At 42.0% G+C, this 20,952-nt stretch overlaps 1 protein-coding gene across 4 annotated transcripts; it reads left to right on the forward strand.

The window, feature by feature from the left end:
• The first annotated feature begins 645 nt into the window (after nt 1–645).
• Nucleotides 646–19,186, forward strand: cgna (cingulin a). Of its 4 annotated transcripts, none has more exons than XM_084357277.1 (21): nt 646–843; nt 7,266–8,133; nt 8,243–8,340; nt 8,446–8,515; nt 8,635–8,730; nt 9,585–9,706; nt 10,010–10,121; nt 10,336–10,548; nt 11,218–11,366; nt 11,590–11,616; nt 12,201–12,321; nt 12,437–12,649; nt 13,802–14,023; nt 14,122–14,370; nt 14,526–14,696; nt 14,938–15,099; nt 15,356–15,529; nt 15,700–15,818; nt 16,104–16,212; nt 16,294–16,457; nt 17,502–19,186. In XM_084357277.1, exons 2-21 carry the CDS (start codon nt 7,267–7,269, stop codon nt 17,635–17,637), a joined length of 3,594 nt encoding a protein of 1,197 aa, XP_084213403.1. In that variant the 5' UTR covers nt 646–843; nt 7,266; the 3' UTR covers nt 17,638–19,186. The 4 variants fall into 4 exon arrangements, with proteins under 4 accessions (XP_084213403.1, XP_084213406.1, XP_084213405.1 ...); XM_084357280.1 differs by having other exon boundaries at nt 8,270–8,340; XM_084357278.1 differs by lacking the exon at nt 646–843 and adding an exon at nt 4,931–5,009.
• The last annotated feature ends 1,766 nt before the right edge of the window (nt 19,187–20,952 follow it).

Below are 20,952 nucleotides of genomic sequence, written 5' to 3' on the forward strand. Positions count from 1 at the left end.
ATATTCAGTTTATTCAACCATGAAAGAAAGAGAGTTTGTTTATTTAGTGTGTTTAGGCATAAAAAAAATCAGTCAGTGAAGATCTCTCTCTTCTCTCTTCCATGACTCTCAAACTGTGGATTTCCCAATTGAGGGATTAATAAAGTCTTATCTTATTTCATCCTAAATGGCATCTCAAAACAACTAAACACCCACCTAAATAAAATAACTGTAAAACAACATTAAAATAGCTGCTTCATGTGACTGGAGGTCATGCACTTGCAGCAGAGGGTTGGAGCTTTAATGTTAGGGGCCCTGGGAGATGCTGCTGAACTACCAGCAGGTAGATAGTTGCGCCATCTACTGGCGAATTGGAGAAACAAACAATAATGAGGCACCAGTCTGTGCATGCACCTTGCTCCATCACATGTCCTGAAAAATCTTGTCTACATGTCCCTCACCTGCAGTCTTCTAGGCTGTTTCATTTGGAGTAAACATGCAGGACCCCGTTTCTCAGCGAAGATGTCATAAAGTAGCCCTCAACAATGAATGAGTGACGTAGGGATGTCACCAATAGCGAACGTAGCCGATATCTTTAGCCCCGCCTCTATCTAGCTCTCCGGTCCAATCACAGCGCTTCCTCCGGAGAGGCTGGGCGGGACGGTTACATCCCCGACAAAGGTAACAGGTTGCAGTCGCCGCATAATGAACTTGTTGCTGTCTCAATTTGCGTAGGAGTTGTTTTTCCCCACTTACTTTTTCTGTGCGGACTTTGCTGAATACCTGTGAAAATACTTGAATCGTCATCGTTTTGAGGAAGTCGAGGTGTCAGCGAGGAGCAGAGGAACAACTTCAGAGACAGAGGTAACTTTAACGCCTGGTTTCTGACTTCATATAGCCAGACAGCTAAACCAGACAGACACGACCTGTCAGACCGCTAACAGTTACACTACTTGTGGGAAGTTAATGACGGTATGTGGCGATGATTTATTCGGTTAAGTTGGTTGTGTAATCATTTCTCACAGAGTTGTGTCACTGGGGGGGTTTTCATTTAGCATGTTTAGCTTGGTAGCTAACGTTAAATTGATGGGACAGCTAACTAAACGTTGACGTTACTCCTGAGTAACTTTTGAATTTGTCTGCTAATGTACCGTGAAATACACGTCAGAGATGTCTGTGTTTAAAGTACAAGTACTCTCAAATTCCTTCATGTGACGAAAGTGGTATTTAAAAGCTGTTTGACACCGAAACAGGTATGATATCAGGTCATGAGCTGTGTCTCAGCCCTGTGCTCCCAAAGGATTTGTCACTGGAAAACTGTGCACTGACAAACAAACAATATCAAGACCTCTGAGACAATGTTAAAGACTCCAGGGCTTCATGTTACCACATTTAAAATGCTTCAGGGCCTTGAATCTATGCAACGTAATGATAAAATAACTTGACATGAACCTGCTGCAAACTTTCGAGGAAATGTTAAACAGCAGATCTATAATGCAGAGATGCTCTTTAAGATTAAAGGGGCACGGTGCAGTTTTGGAGAAGGAATTCAAACTCAGAATTTATATGTTTAAAATACTAATGAGGTAATAATACAAACTCAGAAATGTTTATTTTTTACATAACTGAATAAACAAGCTGTTCTCAGAGGAAATCAAGGTCCGCAGAACAGTGTTTGGAGCTAGAAAGGTGGCAGGGTCCGCCACATATAAACAATGTTAAACAGTATGAAACTGTGTTGTCCTTTATGGTCAGTTTGTTTATTCAGTTTATTCAATCATGGAAACAAAGAGAGTTTGTTTATTTAGTTTATTCAGTCATGAAAACAAAGAGAGTTTGTTTAGGTTGTGTAGGCATAAAATAAATCAGTCAATGAAGATCTTTCTCTTCTGATTAAAATTTGTCCCCCAAAACTACATCGCACACCTTTTTAAAGCATGCGTCAGATGAAACTGACGATGCAAGCAAGAAAGAAGTGCAGATTATAGTTGTAAAGTTCAGTAATGATAGCACTGACCATGCTGACACAGTTTCATTCGAAAACAGAGTTTAACCTGCTAGAGATTCATAATTTTGAATAGAGTGATAAAGGTAAGTCCAATGTTACAGGTAGAAATACTCAAGTGTGCAGATAAAATCCCATTAATCAATCTCTCTCACTCACGTACACACAGATCCACTCTCAGCCGGTGTAAGTGAGGAGGACAGAGAAACAAGTGTCTGGAATGTGGGGAAAGGGAGGGGCGTATTTATGTGCTCCTAATATGGTGTCAATTGTGTACTATTTGGTAACACTGAAGTCTCCCTTTGTTATGCCAATGACCTTCTTTGGATTTGAAAAGAGGAATAAATGGCTGTTTGTTTGAGTGTGAAAGAGGAGCAGTGACAGGTCTGGAGTGAGGAAGAAGAGGGCCTAGTTTTATGTGAAGAATGTAATGGAGAGGGAGAGAATACCCAGAGGACCGAGTGGCTGCTTGTCCTTTAAGGACGCAGACAGTGAGAGCTGCTGTTCGCTGTTACTTACACCTCCATGTGTCTATCGTCTAGGTTATGCCAGTAAAACTTAATGATTCATCTGGAAGAAATGGGGCAAACTACAGTTTTACAGCACGTCCCCATTGGCTTTATAGGATGCTGTAAACTAGCTGAAACAGTTAGTCAATTATTTGATTAAATTGGCATTACATTGGAGAAACAAAATTGAATTAACCAATTTTGGTATTTAATTAAATTAAAAAGAAAAATATAAATGCTCTTTTGCTCTCTGACCTTTTTATAGACTAAATTAATAATCAATCAATTGAAAATGACAGCCAACCACTTAAAATACATTTTGATATAGTCCATATACTGAAAAAGACAGTATACTATTACTATCACATACAAGTCAGTATGTAGGATGGGTACATTTGCAAAATAAATTAAATACAGCTCACACAGAATGGGCCTTGTTTTTTTAGTTGTCATCCAAGTTGTTATATCCAATCCAATCCAATCGACTTTATTTGTATAGCACATTTTAAAAACAACAAGGTTACCAAAGTGCTGCACAACAAATACAAAACAGTAAAATAAAGAAAGTTAAAGTTAAAATACAATAAATTAAAAGCATATAAAAGGCAATAAAACCATAACATCAGATAAAACACTGAGAAATATAAAAATACAGTAAAAGACAGACAGAGACCACACAACTCTCACGCTGTATTAAAAGCAATGTTGTAATCTCTTAGAATAAGTTTTGACTCGGATAACCTTCAGCTTTATCTTCTCTCTTCAGCCGTATCAGTTTTAGGCCCAAGATGATGTGATCATCACATGAACTGCAGCATCTGTATGAGTCAGCAGTGGCAGTTTCATGACTCCACACTGCTGTTGTTTCATTTCTCTCCACACCCGCTCTAATCTCCTAATTATATTTTCCATTCCATCTCAGATCTTAACAGGGAAGCAGCCCCGATTCAATTTACTCGGCGATATTCAATTTGAGGCCAGAGGCAGAGAGCCCGTCAGCATAACTGCAGGCTAACATGACTGGCAACAGAATCCAAAAAGCACCAGATGACACTCTTAGCTGGGCAAGCAAGCCTGAGAAAGCAGGTCTGTTGTTAAAGACAAACCCATTTGATGATACAGGATCTTGAAAGCCTTCTAAAAGGCTAATTAGGGCTGAAACTAATGATTTTCTGAAATATCCAATAGAGTGATATAGCCAACTAACCATTTAATCACTTATTGATTATTAAAATAATGTTTCAGCTCAGAAGCATACAGTTAGACACGATGGTTCTTTCAAATACAAAAACAATAACATCAGCTGCGACTGACAGGTCGATATCACAACACAGGCGCTGTATAACCAAATGGATTTGCAGAAGAACTTGTTTGATATCCTCCTTTTAGTATAGGATAGGATGTTTATTTTAGAGAGGTGTGAAAAGAAATGAGCTTTGGGGAGGTTGTGTGTGGACAAAATATATCAGGGTTGAGATAAACTAATGAGATTGACATTGGGAGGGAGGGAATGAACAAGCGTGGGGATGCTTTCGACATTCTCAGAATTGCTGCCCTCATTTTCCGCCCTACATCGACTGGACAATAGGATGGGTTCCCCCTCGCCCCTGTCCCTCTTTGGAGTTGGGCCTGCGTTTTCCCTCAGTGGCTTAGAAAAATTAAACCAAAGATGCAGATCATCAGACATTAAGAAAAGTGCTGTAACTACCTTACAGTTACCTATCTTTGGCAAACTTAAACGCTACAGGTTCAGACGGGCATTGTCTTCTTCGTTTTTCATATAGCGTGTCTGCGGCACGTTTGTCAGTGCATGACATGTTTGCTTGACCTTGCAGTGACGGCAGTGGGCTGCAGACTTCATGCTCGACTGCACAGATGCGTTGTGACATGGTGCTTCCTCTGTGGTTCCCAAAGGGTGGATAAAAAATCGACTAACTGAGCACGTCTGATGAGCAGGTCCGTCTACGGACGATGCATACGCACCACAAGCACACAGATGTCCTCAGAAGGTCGTTCATGTCGTGGTGCTTCGCTCACTGCCAGCACAGACATTTTTATTCACCTATTCTTGCTTCAAAGTGAAAGTATTGACCTTTACAGAAAGCACATTTAAGAATATTCATTCTGGTTCATTTTGGCTTGGCTTGTTGCGGGGTGCGTCACGAAGACTCCAAAATCTGTATGGAAATGTAAAAATGTGTGTAGGCGTTCAATAATGTATGGGTGCATGTGTCAGGGCAAAACAGAGTTCTCTATTTGATGGTTACTTCTGGAGTCAGTCCCTTTGTGTGTATGGGGGAGGGAAGATTGTGCACAGGACCAGCTCGACTTTGGGTTTTATCACACAAGGCACTGATAAGAGAAGAGAGGGCGAGTGTTTTTCCTTCTCTCTTTCTTTCTCACTTCACCCTCCCTTTCACTCTCCAAGCCCACTTTCTGTCTCTCACCTCAGAAAGCTGTGGAGAGGAAGTAAAAGGTGCGGAGGTCAGGAGGGAGTGTTGCAATAGGTTTCGAAGGTTAGTTAATGAACCGTAACAGTGTAATGACGTGGGAATGTGATCTCACAATGTGACCTAACAAAAGGTTTGATCAGTCAGTCGACGTAATACCAGAAATTTTCAGTTCAGTGGTTTAGATTATTGCCAGTGCTTAATAAAGATGGCAGTGACTTATAACTAAACCTTGACATACAATAGATCAGTTGAAACGGACTAGATGTAGTTTCAGAAATACTCATCAAGGGTTATGTGAGTATAGAAAAAGGGAGGATTAGGGGTCAAGAAAAAAAAGTGGAGAAATTGCTGTAAAAAAATGAAAGCTTCCTGACTAGTTGCTATGGTACCTGTCTGTATTAAAGCTGTCAAAGTTTTGTTGAGGGGAAATAGGTTAAGTATTTGGCTGGGAAAACTTCCAAAAGTTGGGAAAGGCTTAGCCGATCCTCACAAGGGGAAAGTGATATGTGGGTGTGTGCTTTCAGGTTAATGACTAATGGAGTGCAGTGAGGTCAAAGTCCACACAAGCAGTAAAGAGACAGAAACTAAGTGTTGCTGCCTATAAATCTGTGTGTGTGTCTGTGTTTGTTCAAAGCAAGGCTGCACCTCTGCGTTTGTCTAACAAGGTTTTGACATCTCAGGGTTGCGCGCTAATGAATGTGTAGGTTTTCTTTGACTTTCTAATTCTAGGGCAGAGCTGTGGTATGTTAACCTGGCTGTTGATTGTACTGTAGAAGTTTTTTTTTTCTATGCTTCCCTGAATCTGCTATTGTGAGTATAGCCTGACCGATACTTGATTTACTGGGCAGATACTGATATCAGTTATCAAATCTGATAACAATATATAGACACAAAACAAGGTTGGTACAGAGTAGACACAATAGTTTTTTTTTATGAATTGTGATCAAGATACAAACAAAGGGGGACATTTTTCAGTGTAAAAATAAACTTGTCAGTGTTGCTTGGTGGACAAACTATGTAATGGTGACACTGTTTGAGTTATCCCAAACCTAGTTTGGCATTTCAGTAGTGCAGTCTTTAAACACTTCTCGGCTAGTGCTGCATGATGAATAAAACTAATCATATCGTGATGATTTTGACGGATGTTGCGATTGGGGATATAATTCAAGATTAGTGGGAATCATCATTTTTGCATCATAATTTTCATCTTCATGAAAACGATTAAAATCATGGTGATGTGACATTTATTGGGATCCAACTCTGTACTAAACAAACCTGTTTCCTTACATCTGGAGAAAAAGATTTGTAGGTCGGAGCATCTCTGCAGCACCACATTACTTCATCATAATGCTTTAGCTTTATCAAAAAAATTGTAACTTCTTGCAATTTCGATATTGCACAATTTCGATTATATTTTAATAATCGTGCAGCTTATTCATGGCTGAAATATACACAGATACCAACATATCTGCAATCAGCTAATATCCTGCAGCGTATTGGGCTAGACAATTTCTTTGTCCACCTCCTAATTGTGGGTTTTCTCAGTCATTTTTGTGTGTGAGGTGTACAGGAACATCTTGACACATATCTCAGTCAAACCCTGAATACAGAATACAACCCCTTTTTGTTGTTTTAGTGTGAAAATGACCAGTGCAAGATTTATTTTCTTGCTGTAATATCATTGTAAAAAATAATGATGTAAATAATATGAGTAATTGTTAATGCAGCCCCAAGAATAACTGCTAGTTGTAGCTCAATTTGCTTCTGTTATGTCAGAGCTTGAACCACAGCGTATTACGGGCAGCTGTATCGTAGTTGAAGTTTTCTTGTGCAAAACACCAAACCTCATTGGGGTTTGTTATTTAGCATCGTGTGTTAGTAGATGTATATTAGTCTCAGGCTCCAAGTTAAATTTCAATTTCCAAGGGGCATTAATAGTGGCTGCAATCCAAAATGTCTCTGGATGCAATTGGATAGACCTATAACCAAGAGGAGCGATGAAACCTGCCCCACAACTAATCAGAGCAACAAAACGTGTGAAGTAGCACTGAAAGAAACATGCAAGTTTGGGTGGTGCTTGTTCCGTTTTCAAGCATTGTATCAAACATGACTCATATTGCATGAACTTTGTGATTAGCCCAACACAAACCAGGACAGAGGGAAATGAATCCACAGATTTGTCTGGGCTAGGCCAGGCTATAAAAAAAATCTAGACTACAGCAAATATGTAACCTGTTGATTGGGTGCAGAAATCTAGATAAAATCGAACTACATCTTTGCTTCCTGCTTCTTTTAACCTGCTCTCTGCTGTGTTCCCAGCATGAGCGCACCATCTTCAGGTCGGAAGACCCCAGTGGACTACGGTGTCCAGATCCGCTTCATCAATGACCTCTGCGACACTGGCGGGGGGCAGCCTGGGCCCCAGCCCAAGACCAAGACTCATTCTACCTCCAAATACGGTGTGGCGGTCAGGGTGCAGGGTATTGCTGGTCAGCCATATGTGGTCCTGAAGGATGGGGAGAAGGGAGACTCATATGGGGTCCAGCTCAGGACCAGTCACCCCTCTGGTTACAGTAGCCTTCCCCGGAGGAGAGAGAAAGCAGAACCAGGGACACAGGGGGCAGATGTTGGAGGAGGGCAGGGAGGCGCACTACGCCGGGCGCAGTCCCAAGGCTCACTGCTGGACAGGGATGGGGAGGGAGGGGCAGGCAATGAGGATTTTCAGCTGTCTAGGCCACCAGGGGATGGGAAGTCTGGTAGTTATGGGAATTTGGATGCAGGAATTGGGGTACGGGCGGAGAGAGAGCAGGTCAGGAATATGTGGGATGGTTCTCACAAAGCGGGACTGAACGGGTCAGTGAGGAGCAGTCAGTCCTATCCTGATCCACCTCAACGAACAAATGAGCATCACTCTAATCAAAGACAGACTCCTGTCAACAGACTAATAAACAGGTTTGATGGTGGGGGCCAACAGAGAGGACTCCCTCCTGCACCACAAGACCCCAGAGCTACATCTCCTCTCCTTACCCCCAACCCCTACACCTCACCTCCGTCCTCAACTCACAGCAGCTTGGGACGCAGCCAGGGTGCTGTCACCAACGTTCCTGGACACTCTTCTAATCAGTGGACTTCACCTGGGAGGTACACCACTGTGGAGACGCCACAGACCAGTCTGACTGAGGCACAAGTAAGAATAAAATGTTTTCTGGCTCGGCGTTACAGCTGACTTTCAGTGAGCTACAAACACCACATAGCATGCAACATTGCAAGAGTAGTTTTCTGATCTATGTCTCAAGGTGACTCCTGACCTTTTGCTGGACCAGGGTCCGAGTGCAGAGATGAGCAGTGAGGAGGAGCAGGTCATGCAGACTATATACAACATCCTGAGACAAGGGTATGGAGCTACGTGTTCTTCTAGATTAACACATAAAAATCTTTATTTAGCTGTCATAATGCAATCTTAATGTATGATTATAATCATACGTTTTTCTTCCCTAAGGACCAATGAGAGCGATGTTGTCATCAAGCATAAAGTCAAGGTTATCTTTCAAAAAATTCAGAATCTAAAGGTTAGTACTTTTTGAAAATATTGAAGTGGTTCTGCCTGCACTGGTTCATATGTCAAGTCAATAAATAGCATGAGCATATTGCTTACATGTATGTTCCCATATACATTTTTCTGCAACAGCCCAAAGACAGACCTCAGGAAGATTGGATGAGAGAAAAACGAGAGCTTGAAAGAAAGATGGCTGAACTACAAACTGCCCTGCAGGAGGAAAGAAGGGTAAGCAAAGCAGAAATACAAATGTGAGGGCAAAGACACTTGGAGAGAGTTTATGTTTAATTCACAATACTTTTTTCTCTAGTGGATAAGATGTAGTTTTATTTTTTAATAGAATAAAAAGGCCCATCGTGTACTTTCTCTTACTTGCAGGTTATTCCAAAGTGTGCCCTCATTTGAAGCCTCAAAATCCCACTGATTAAGTGTTGTCTTTTATTGCCCAACATAAGGTAAAAGGCATGTAGAGAATATGAGCTAGAGTTTGGGTTGTTACTGTGGTATCCTTGGATGACCCATATAACTTCCTTAAATTCACTTGGCTGATTGGAACTGGCTGCCACCAGACGATGTTAACATTCAGAGAGTAACCTGCCACTTTAAATCAGCTCTAATTACATGGCGCACATCCAGAGCCACACATAAACACTCATCCAAAGTCTCCTTGAAATGAGAGCACCAGCTATCAAGTGAAGGAAATTGCTGTTGGTTGCTAGAGAGCAGGAGACTGTCCTCAAGAGTTTTTATGTCTTTTAACTAATCTGACCAGGAGGGCTGGAGTGTGCTTCAGATTAATCCTCAGATTAATCCTTAAAGCCCTCTGGGTTAGTCAAAGGTGCACACACACACACATGGTAATCTAACTTCAATAATGACTCATTATATGTTGTCTTAAGGAAGGTGGGCAGGTCTTAATCTCTAATAGCTCCTAAGAACTTAATCCCTTATGCATATCGATCGTTGGGCAAATGCAAGCCCACTTAAACATTTCCTAAAAGCCCATTGTTTATGCCACCAGAGCTACCTGATGTCTAATGTTTCACCGCTCTCATTTATTCATCATGTCTGCTTGTGTGTAGGACTCTGTTAGCAATTCTGATCCCGCTCTGAAAGCTGAGCTGGAGTCCTGTCTGGATGAAAATCTGCAGCTCCGGGAGATGCTGGACCGGAAGAAGAAAGAATTAAATGAAACACAATCAGAGTGAGGACACAAGAGCTTACACACACACACACACACACGCACACGCACGCACACACACACACACACACACACACACACAGACAGAGGAAAAGCAGGAAGGGGCATGGTACCATTATCTGTTAGTGTTGGTGGTCAGTAGTGAGACAAGCCCACTTTGTTTTCAAGCACACGCTCCTCACAATTTCACAAAACAAGCACTTACTGTAACTTATTCACAAGACAAACAAGTGTGCCATCGCCATTTGAATTCAAATCATTCAGTTATGTGTGTGTGTACATGTGTGTGTCCCCTTTTCCTCGCAGGCTGACTCAGCTGCGTATGGACAGGGAGAACGCAGAGGCACGGGTCAGAGAAATGGAGGACCAGCTGGCTGAGTTTCAGGATGAACTGAGAAGAGAGAACGGCAACAAGACGGTATCAGAGAAACATGCTTGCACAAACACAACCACACAGATATAAAGGGAGGAACTATCTCTCCTCCTCTATTGGAGGTTTTTTTAAACCAGCTGAGACTCATATTTAAACTAAGTTGCCTCACCAGTAAGCATTTTTGCAAATGAGCAATACAAATGGTAGGATAAGAGATCAAAAGTACCAAGTTAGTACTGTATCTTCCCTGTGTCTGCAGGACCTGATGTCTTGTCAGGCTCAGCTGATGGAAGTCTGCCAGCAGAAACAGAAGCTGGAGGACACACTCAGGCAGAGAGAGAGGGAGCTAACGGCCCTCAAAGGAGCTCTGAAGGAGGAGGTGGCCAGCCACGACAAGGAGATCGAGGTGCTACGGGAACAGTACAGTGTTGACATGGAGAAGCTCCGCAGCAGCATGGAGCAGGTGTCTCAGGTGTGTGAACAAACACAGTATGGAGACATTCATCACTTACATTTGACAAAATGAGAAAACCAATCCCTCAACAACAGACCCCAGACCCTGAGAATCCACCTCTATGTGCATGTCAATTGTTTCCTTTGCAGTGACAATATCTGTTTGTTAGCTTTTTGTAGATTTATTCAGAGAGAGAAGAAAGAGTCATCCATTTCTCACTCGAGGATGTTTTGACTGCATGCACGGATGTTTATGATTAAATACATTTCAGAATATTGCAATTTAAATAGTGCACTTGACAAACTGTGATTTCAACAATATTTCAATTATTTTTTCAGCCCTGTTTCGTACATAAACATTTAAAGAGAGGGATTTCATGTGTACTACCGTTCTGAGTACTGTTATGAAAACTAAAACTCCCCTGATGAAAGCCTGAGGACAAGAGCACAGGAGTGTCTGCAGAGGAAAAGCTGCATGAACAGGTGCACTGAGCACACTCAGCCTCGGTGCAATATGTAGTAACATTTCCTCTGCAATTGTTTATTTGGAATATTGGAAAGAAATAACATTTTAAACTGTATCTCTTCAAATAAAACAGTGCAGAATCTGTCCACACATGTATTTATGTCTATGAAATGGTGGAGATATAATCAAACAGGCTCTCATTTTTTCTGTCTCCTGTTTCAGTCTCACGCAGGGATCGAGGCTGAGCGGTTGCGTGTAAACGCATCCGTTCGCTCCCTGCAACAGCAGCTTGAAGACTGTAGAGACGAGAGCAGCCACTGGATGGAGCAGTTTCATGCCACCAGAGACGAACTTCGAACAACTAAACAAGAGTGAGTCCATTCTGATACATTACACTGTTCACAAGAGTAGAGAGACTTATGCCTGTTGTTTTGGTGTATTCATTATTACCTACCTGGATTTGGGATTTCCATTACTTACTTTGACATTGATTTTGTCACCATCTTCTCATGGTTTCTCTTTGCACCTACTGTACTACTAATGTGTGTCCATCTCTTCTTTTTCATTCCACCTGTTTCACCTGCTCTCTGTCAGAGAGCCACCCAGCAGCCCTGAAACACCGTGAGAGTCACTGATTGAACACCATCTGTGTTTAGATGTGCAGTCCTGTAGATGTGGCTAGCTGTGCTAACAACTGTCTGGCTGTAGTTTGGTCATCCACACTTACACTCCTAATTCATGTCTGTGTACAGTAATTAGGTGATCCAAATTCAAATACTGTCAAGTACGTGGGTGCGATGTCAATTTTGGCCATTTTTAGTACTTTAGTTGAGCAGAAATGATGCTAAACACCAGTCACAGTCTGTAGCTTCAGTACATGACATATTTACATTAGGTTGTTCTCTTTCTCATTGTGTCCATGCAGTTTAACACTGTATGTGAGCAGAAACTATAAAGATACAGAGGAGTGGTGTGGATGATCCTAGATTTCTGTGTTTAGCAAAAAACGTGTTGTAGACTGTCTGACTGTGGTAACAGGGGAATGCTGATTTATTTCCTGTTGTTCGAAGATTAAATAATGATTTACTGGCTCATCAAAGTCAATTAAACTCATCCATGCAGTCCAGCTGCTTCTGATCAGATAATTAAACAATACTTAATGTGTTGCATTTTTTGAACAGCCGTATTTGATCCTTTTTTCTTAGACTTATGCAAGCCCGTCTGGATAAAGAGGAATTTGAGGAGGAACTAAAGGAGCTCCAGGAGAAAGTGAGCACCATGAAACAACAGATACCAGACCCGAGCCACGCTCAGTCTCTCAACCAGGTGCAGTAAACATACACTCAACCCTAAGTGACCACCAATGCACAGGTGAATAACCTGACCTGTTCAATGAAAAATGAAGCAGTTTAACCATCAAATTTTTCGTATTTCTGTTTAGGAAGTTCAGCGATACAGTGCTGATCTCCAGAAGGCCAAGTCCGAGGTGGAGAAGCAGAGGACGGAGTACGACAAGAAGGTCATGGAGGTCATCTCCATAAAGAAATCTCACCAGGCCCAGGAGGCAGAGCTGAAGTATGAGATCGACAGGCTAAAGGAGCAGTTGCAGAGGGCCAAAGAGGATGTTGCCAGGGCACAGGAGAAAAACAAACGGGTTAGTTAAATCTTACAATGAGGGGTTCAAACAACCTGAAGGGAATATTTTAGGGGTGTAACAATACATGTATTCGTATTGAATTGTTTCGGTACAGGACGTTCGGTTCGGTACAGGGCTGTGCACGGGTGAGTTTCCACAGCAGAAGTTGCGTGTGTTTATTTTCTGCCTGCAGCTACACGTGCAGCCCGTTTACATCATGGCTAACGCTAGCGCGAAACCAGAGCTTGAAGACCCTCCCTTGTCGCTTAAGTCTCCTGCTTGGGAACACTTCGGCTTCCTGGTTACATATTGCAACGGAGAAAGACGAGTCGGGCACGGCGCAGTTCGGCCGAACAGCTGGAGAAACGAAACCGAAACAATTCCCGTGATAATTACATAATCACACACGACTGCAGTTATACGTGTTATAAACATAACACGAAGTGTTTCCGACTGAAGGATTAGAAGAAGAGCGCGTATTTGTCTCTTTTTTGAGGTTTTTGTGCTTGTATCAACACGGAGTGTTTTATTTTGAAAATCAACCGGATGTATTGTTGTTGTTTCGTGTCTGCTCTTCCTGTCTGCTCTGCGCTAAATTCGGCTGAATTTCTGCGTTGTGCCGCGGCACTTGAAACGGCACCACCCAAGTGTGAATATCACTGCTACAAGAAAAAAAAATGACCTGAGTGCAAATGCAGCTGACTCTGGCAATCAAGCAGCCTCTCTCTAGCAACTCAGCCCGTATGAACAACACACCAGTGCAAACCTGGCAGAGGGACTTAAGGAGACAGTGAAAATTATTTATTTAACTTATTACCAGGCAGCACTTTACAACAGTATTCTATTTTTTTAATTTTATTTTCATATTTTGTATAATGTTACAATAAATTGTTGGTTTACAAAAGTTCCGAATAAACAACAAGCAAATTTATGTTTTGCATTTTGTTCCCGCACTGTACCGAAAATGAACCGAACCGTGACCTCAAAACCGAGGTACGTATCGAACCGTGATTTTTGTGTATTGTTACACCCCTAGAATATTTAGATCTTAGTGAGGTTAAAACAGTGTAAATGACAGAAATTACCTGGTTATATATTCTCATTTATAATCTCTATCATCGCTCTTTGTCTTTTTTCGTCAACATAATTGACTTGTCTCCCTGCCTATAGCTTCCAAACCCAGCCATTGTCTCAGAGCTGGAGCAGAAGCTTGATGAGACCCGTAGTGAAGCTAGCCAGCTCAAAGAGAAACTCTCATTAGCTGAGGAGGAACTGGATACCAGTAAAACACATCTCAGTAGAGCTCAGATTGACGTTGAATCACTCCAAGATGCCCAGCAGGAGCAGGAGGAGGCCAACACACGTCTTAAAGAGAAACTCTCACGGTTAGAGGCGAGTAAAATCCTCTCCCACACCACATCGAGGCATGAAATCCATTCAAACCGTAGACATATTTAAACATAACTGGGCCTCCTCTGTGGTTTCCTCAGGCTCAGCTGCAGAACAACGCCACAGAGAGCTCCGAGGCAGAGCTCGCCCTCCACACTGAGGTGAGAGGGCTGAGATCTGAGCTAGATGAGGCCAAGCGAAAAGCTTCCAGACTGAGCCAGGAGCATCGTGGTTGTAGCCAGCGTCTGGAGGATACAGAGAAAGAGAAGGAGACGCTCAAACAGGCCATCAACCAGCTGGAAGAGACCAAACGACAGCAGGAGAGAGCTCTGGAGAAACTCAACAAGGAGGTAGGAGGGAGACATCCTGTCCATACTTTAACAAACAAGTGAAAGTCTCTGCAGCTTAAAGTCTCCGACTGCTCTCTAGAGGATTCACAGCACAAAATGAAATTTAAAAAATCACACTCTTTTTCTCCCCGTCCCCCCCCGGTCTCCTCTGTCAGTATGAGTCTCTGACCGTGTCCTCAAGAGAGGAAGCACAGGCTCTCAGGGTTCAGCTGGAGGAGCAGAGAGAGAGGACACGCAAGGAAATGCAGGAGGCACAACGTCACGGAAACGACGCTCAGAGTGAACTGGATAGAAGTCACATAAATCTGAAGAGACTGGAGGAAGAAGTGTGTATTTTTGTTTAGAGTGTTTGCTTGCATGAGTACCGGCTTGCTTGGCCTGGTTGTTGTTTGTATTATGAAAATGATGTCTGGTCTGAGTGTTTTCAATAGTTTTGACACATAATATTCATGGCGCACGCTTGACCGGTTGTATTCATGTTTCTGTGTGATATAACATGCAAAACCACACAATGATGAACATTCAGTCCGACATTTCTGTTTCTAATATGATGATGCATTTAACTAGATGTCACGACAGAAGAAGGAGCTTCTGCTTGCAATTGAGGAGAGAGACAACCACCAGCTGGATAAGGAGCTCCTCACTAACAGACTGCGCCATCTTGAGGGAGAGATAGAGGCCAGCAAAAACAGCTATAATGAGAAAACCCGGGAGATTCGTATCCTGGAGGTAAGATATGGGCATCAGCACACCTTGTGGTTCAAAATATATGTTTTATTTATATAGCCCAAAATCACAATTACATTGCCTTAGTGGGCTTTACAATGAACAACGTTGGGGTGAATTGTCCCTTTAATGTGCATACACTCAGTTATTACAGACAAAGAGTATTTATATGCTCACATGTCCGAACTCGGCATCATCAAGTACACACAGTCTCCCCTCTGAGCATCTGCTACAGTCGATCTCATCTCGTCTCTGTCAGGACAAGCTGAAGCGTTTGGAGTTGGAGCTGGAGGAGGAGAGAAGCAGTGCGGAGATGATGACAGACCGAGTGGCCAGGAGCAGAGACCAGATCGATCAGCTCCGCTCTGAGCTCATGCAGGAGAGATCCTCCAAACAGGACCTGGAGCTGGACAAGAACGCCATGGAGAGACATGTACGTACAAACACACACACACACACTGTTTGCTGACATTTGTGATCATTTGTAACTGAAGCATTCATCCATTGTACTTATCACTGTAACTCATAATACAGTCCAAAGCTTTTACACAGAATCAAATGTATTATTTGTGGACCTGCTGTCTGTCCGTGTCTGTCCTGCAGCTGAAGGAGCTGAGGGGTCGTGTGGCTGACATGGAGGGCCAGAGTCGCTCCTCTGCAGGAGTCTCCCAGCTGGAGAACAAGATCCAAGATCTGGAAGAACGCCTTCGGAGTGAGGAAAGGTAACAGATGGAAAACATGCTGCTATCCAGTAGATATTCATTCAGGATCACTTTCTTTCACTGATTTAACTCCTTCTTCTAAGGGGATATTTTAGCATTTAAGGAATGGAACCCATGTTTTATGCTCGAACATCAAGCGTTTTCACTGTCACTCTACTTCACAATTATTCAGTTTTGCATCCACACACCTGAGAGTCCAGTAAAGCCGGATTTTAATACCTGGCTACAGAAAGAGTAATGAGGTGGGAAATGTTCATTCTCTGTTTTTCTCTTGTATATTTAAAGGGATAAGAACACTGTGCTGGGATCTCAAAGACGCCTGGAGAGGAAACTAAAAGAACTCAGTATGACGCTGGATGAGGAGAGAATTGCGCACACTGAGCAGAGAGACCAGGTATACACATACGTCAATATTAGAACATGTATCAAACACATATACAGTCAAACTACAGTGAAACCTTATCCCTTGTTGCAGCTTTCTCTGAGAGTGAAAGCTCTGAAGAGGCAGGTAGACGAAGGGGAGACGGAGCTGGAAAGGATAGATGGGATGAGGAGAAAGGCTCAGAGAGACATGGAGGAGCAGATGGAGCTCAAAGACGCCTTGCAGACCAGAGTCACGGCACTCGAAACTGAGCTCAAGTAAGCATTTCCTTTTCTTTCTCTCAAATTGTGTTTCTCACTGAATAAATATACAGTGTATGAAACAACAAAAATAATGCCTCCCCAGTGTGTGTTAGATAGCGTGCCAGTGTATCACAAGCAAAATTGGTGTGGGGTGTGAAACAACAGTGTCCACATCTAGTGTGACGTTTTACATATGCATCGGGCAGGACTTTCTAAACTGTTACATGGCAGTTGATCTGGTCTTCGGTTAAGAGGGTAAGGAGCTCCCAGACCTCATGGTCTTGCAACTTTGCAGACATTTTAAGTTGCTGTTTTTTCTTCTTTGAGATCGCTACTGACTCCTGAGCTGCCCTTAAATCTCCCTGTGGTGGGTGACAGTACGTTGTTAAAACGCCACACCCCTGTTCCATCCTATTACCTCACAGGCTCACCCTTTTTACATGTCTTTTTGGTGCTGTTACTACTTCTTCTTAGGGCTCAGGTGGAATAAAGGCATATGGGCTTTTCTGAGCTTATGCAAGACACTTCCTCACAGCCACATGATTCAGAGACACCATCTCCTCCTTCCCATGTCACTGAATGAATAAAACTGCATGTAAATGACGTTCTCACAAATGAACTCAGATTCTTTTGTCGTTACACACACTTACAGACACCTGGTAGAGATTCACACAGGCTCCCTGAGGTGCGGTATTTCACAATGTGATGTGTGTAAAAGAAATCTGCAATCACCCACGTGTGAAACTGTGTGTCATTAAACTTTAACAGCACATTACTCATGTGCCACATGAGGAATTCAATTCCATACATGCTCGCACTAGTAACAGGAAGATGCATGGTGTTCCCTAATATTCCAGCAGAGGGCACGCTATGATCACCTTGCAGCATTTGCGAATAAAGCAAGTGATCACTATCATTGTATCAGTAGTTAATAATGACTACTTGGGTGGACACCAGGAAGAATAGTTTCTGTCTTGCTAGTGGCTAATGGGGATCTAAATAAATGAATTAATGACAATGTTTGATAATGATTATATCAATGATGTTTCTGTGTCACAGGAGAAAAGCCCAGGCATCAATGCGCCCAGTTTTGGATTCCTCAGCCCTCAGCTCAGATGACGACGACAGCCTCTTTGACCCCTCCACCATCACCTCCATCCTCACTGAGAGCAACCTCCAGACGAGCTCCTGTTAAAACAGCATTTCAGGGACTGGGCGAGGTGTTGGCTCGCTGCTTTCTGGAGTAAGCCAAAAGGCAGAGTGTTTTACACTACAGACAATGAGGACCTGGGAGGTTAATGACTTATTGTAGAGGTTAGTTGGGGAACGATTTTCCACACCCGTGTGAAAGGGAGGAAACAAAACATCCTCTACATTTCATGGAATTTCCTTCAGGCTACAATGTACACCGACGGCACAGTTTGAAGGACTCCATTGCAGTCACGTAATACACTGCACAAAAACTCACTGCCACTCAAAGTCAGTAACTGGATCATAAGGAGAGAAAAAAAGTTAGAAGCAGCATAAATAGAAAATTCCTCTTGGATTTTTCTAATTGAGTATGTCAAACCATTTCAGGGTTGAGATTCTGGGTCAAGCACTTAAGGTACCAAGTCTGACTATAACTGTATAATCAGAAATACATCCTTCATCTCTTGGTGTGGACAGATTACTGTATGAACACACCAGCAGGAACAAATATTAGCACTACTGAGAAACGTGGACCAAACGCTGACACTGAGTGCGTTCATGATTTCCACAAGTGAAAGAGAAAGTACTGTATGAGCAGTATAACACTAATTGTTATGGTTGAAGTACGCAAATAATTATTTTTGAGTGAAATCTGGAGTTTGTTTACGTAAAACAAAACATCTTTTCTTGTGTTTTAAGTTTGGAATATGTCATTTTTGTGCTCATAGATCATTTGGGTCAGGAGGTTCCTACCGTCCAGTCTGTAATGTCACACGGTACACAGTTTGGGAATTATGAATATAGCAAAGTATGACACTAGTAGCATCTAAAATGAATTCTCTTGGACAGAGACACAGATAAAATAATATAAATGTGATGGAAACCTCATCATGGTGTAAAGGTTTCAAATTTTGTTGTTGCTCAAATCTCGAGTTGAGTTTATTCACTGTATCTGAAGCAGTTTCCTGGTAGAGGTAAAACACACTTTAGGCCTTTTGGTTTTAACTTTGAGGACACCGACTGTCCTTGGTCAGGAAATCTCATATTGTATTAAAGTGGTTTTTCACTTTTAAAGCAAACTAACAGCCAAAATGTCTTCCTGTCTGATGAAAACTTTGATAAAAGTTTATTTGTAGAAGCTGCACAATTTCTATGCATTCCCTCATAGCAAGTCACTCATATAGATATTCTCATCATATTATTGCAATGCCTTAAAATTGTTAAAAAATAATTTTGTAACTGATGTGTAATTCTTATCTGGATGATTTTTGTAAAGTGTCTATTTAACATTTGTAGATGTTTTGATTTTTGTACACACTTTGAACAATCAGTTCGCACTATAACTGTATTACATGTTGCTGTAATGTAATGTCTCCCCTATCTTTTCAGTGAAACTGGAAAGTGGTACTTGATGATTTGTTAGTTGTTTAAACATCCTGTTATATTTGTACTGTAATTATTGACTGGAAATATTTTCACACTGCGACTGTTCTTCACGAAATAGATCTTTTTTTCTATAAATTTTAGCAACAATTAAACTTAAGTTAAACTGATGTATGTTTCTTGCCTTTGTTATGATTACACAACTACTTTTACTTCATAGTTAAATGTTTTCTCATTTCTACAATTTCCTCATTGTTTTGGTGCTTTTGCCTTTAACAGGAATCGGATGTAGCTGGCTTTCTGCCCACGGAAGTTTAAGATTACAGAGAAGTCACTCCCCCGCGCCTTCAAATTTCTTAGGAAGGTCAATTGGCTGATAAAAAAGGAAGTCAACACATCTTTAACGTCAGTGTGCAGTAATACATTAATTCTACTTCTCCATGTCACTATTTAACAACAAATGCTGGATTTCTTTCATTGAGTGCCCTGCTCCCTGAAGAATATGTTAACTGTGATTTGTTTTCTGACTTGATAACAGTACTTGGATAAAAACAGATATTTAAAGTGGCTATATTTAATATTTTTATAACAACAATGAAATAAAAATGTGAAAGGTTAAAGTGAGTTTCAGCTTTCTGGCCCACGACTTTACTGTTGATGATCTAACGGAGCATTTTAGAAGCTAAAGAGACGGACTCCCTCAGGAGTTGGTTGAGGCCAAAAACAGCAAAAAGAGAGTAAAAGTCAGACAAACTGGAGGCGCCCATTAGTCCAGTTGGTAGAGCAGGCGTCCCATGTGCAGAGGCTTTGTCCTCGCTGCAGCATGTCACTCCCGTCTCTCTCACCCTGTTTCCTGTCATTACTCTGAAACTGTCTATCAATAAAGCCACGCAAAGGCCAAAAATAATAATAATAATAAACAATTCTGATAAGGATCTAAGAAGAAAACATTCCTATTCAAGTAGGAATGTTTGGTATATTCTAGCATTTCAATGCTTGAAGGCGTATGATGACAATTTCAAAGGAACGTGATAATAGAGATGGATCAGGTTTATTGTTTTGGCAGCAGGCCTGTACTTCTGTGGAACTTAATGTTTGTTATCTACACCTGAGTTACACAGAAGTGTGCTGCTGAACAAGTTATTCGATGCCACCGACAGGTGCTCACTGCAGGTGAAATGTTTATCATTAACGCGATAAGGACTTATATTCACATCGCCTGTGCGTGACTACAGCGTTATCTCTGCAAACACTGGTTGAACAGGCAAATTACAGTGAGCCAGAAGACACAGCACAGGTGTAACAATAAGCTTCCTTTAATGTGGGTTTATACCTTTCCGCTTTATGATATGTCACAGTATCTGCTGTGAAAAAGGTGTTTAGATTGCTAGTTCTCTTATTGTGTTCACTGTAGCCAACAGAAGGTCATCCAGCTTTGCAAGACATCATGCAGCTGCAAAAAACAGAGCATCTGCAGCAGCACCTGTCTCACGATCATGCTACCTTACCCCCCCAAAGACACAGCACTATATGCGACCTGTACTGTTACTGTTACTGTATGTCTGCATCAGCTGTTCCTGCAGAGAATCAGAGCGTGGTGACACACCGCTCACTGAACCTGCAGCGCTCACATGGCTGAGTGCCTGTGTTGTTGTTTTTGTCCTCTTATCTCGTGTTGCAGGACTGTTTTTGTTCCTCATATTTGTTGTAAGCACCGTGCAGGGCAGAAATGTCTGCTGATGTGTCGATGAAAGAGGACTGTGTTTCCCAAATTCACATTCACATGCGATTGTTGTGTTCACCCAAACCTGGATAAATAGCTCAGACCTCTACTTTACTGTACCTGCTAACACTTCAGCTTTCTCTGAGGCACAGCTGTCAGCTCACACCAAAACTATCTAGATGGATAAATAGCGCTACAGGTAAGAGGGAGAAT

The sequence above is a fragment of the Pagrus pagrus genome (genome assembly GCF_965226575.1).
Source record: "Pagrus pagrus genome assembly, chromosome: 7".
Classification (NCBI taxonomy): Eukaryota; Metazoa; Chordata; class Actinopteri; order Spariformes; family Sparidae; genus Pagrus; species Pagrus pagrus.

What these genes read in the sequence shown, in the direction of transcription:
- cgna (XM_084357277.1), top strand. Translation starts at nt 7,267, where the DNA reads ATGAGCGCACCATCTTCAGGTCGGAAGACCCCAGTGGACTACGGTGTC. An exon ending in TTAAATGAAACACAATCAGA is followed by an intron (nt 9,707 to 10,009) that starts GTGAGGACACAA and finishes TTTTCCTCGCAG; the next exon opens with GCTGACTCAGCTGCGTATGG. An exon ending in GCACTCGAAACTGAGCTCAA is followed by an intron (nt 16,458 to 17,501) that starts GTAAGCATTTCC and finishes TCTGTGTCACAG; the next exon opens with GAGAAAAGCCCAGGCATCAA.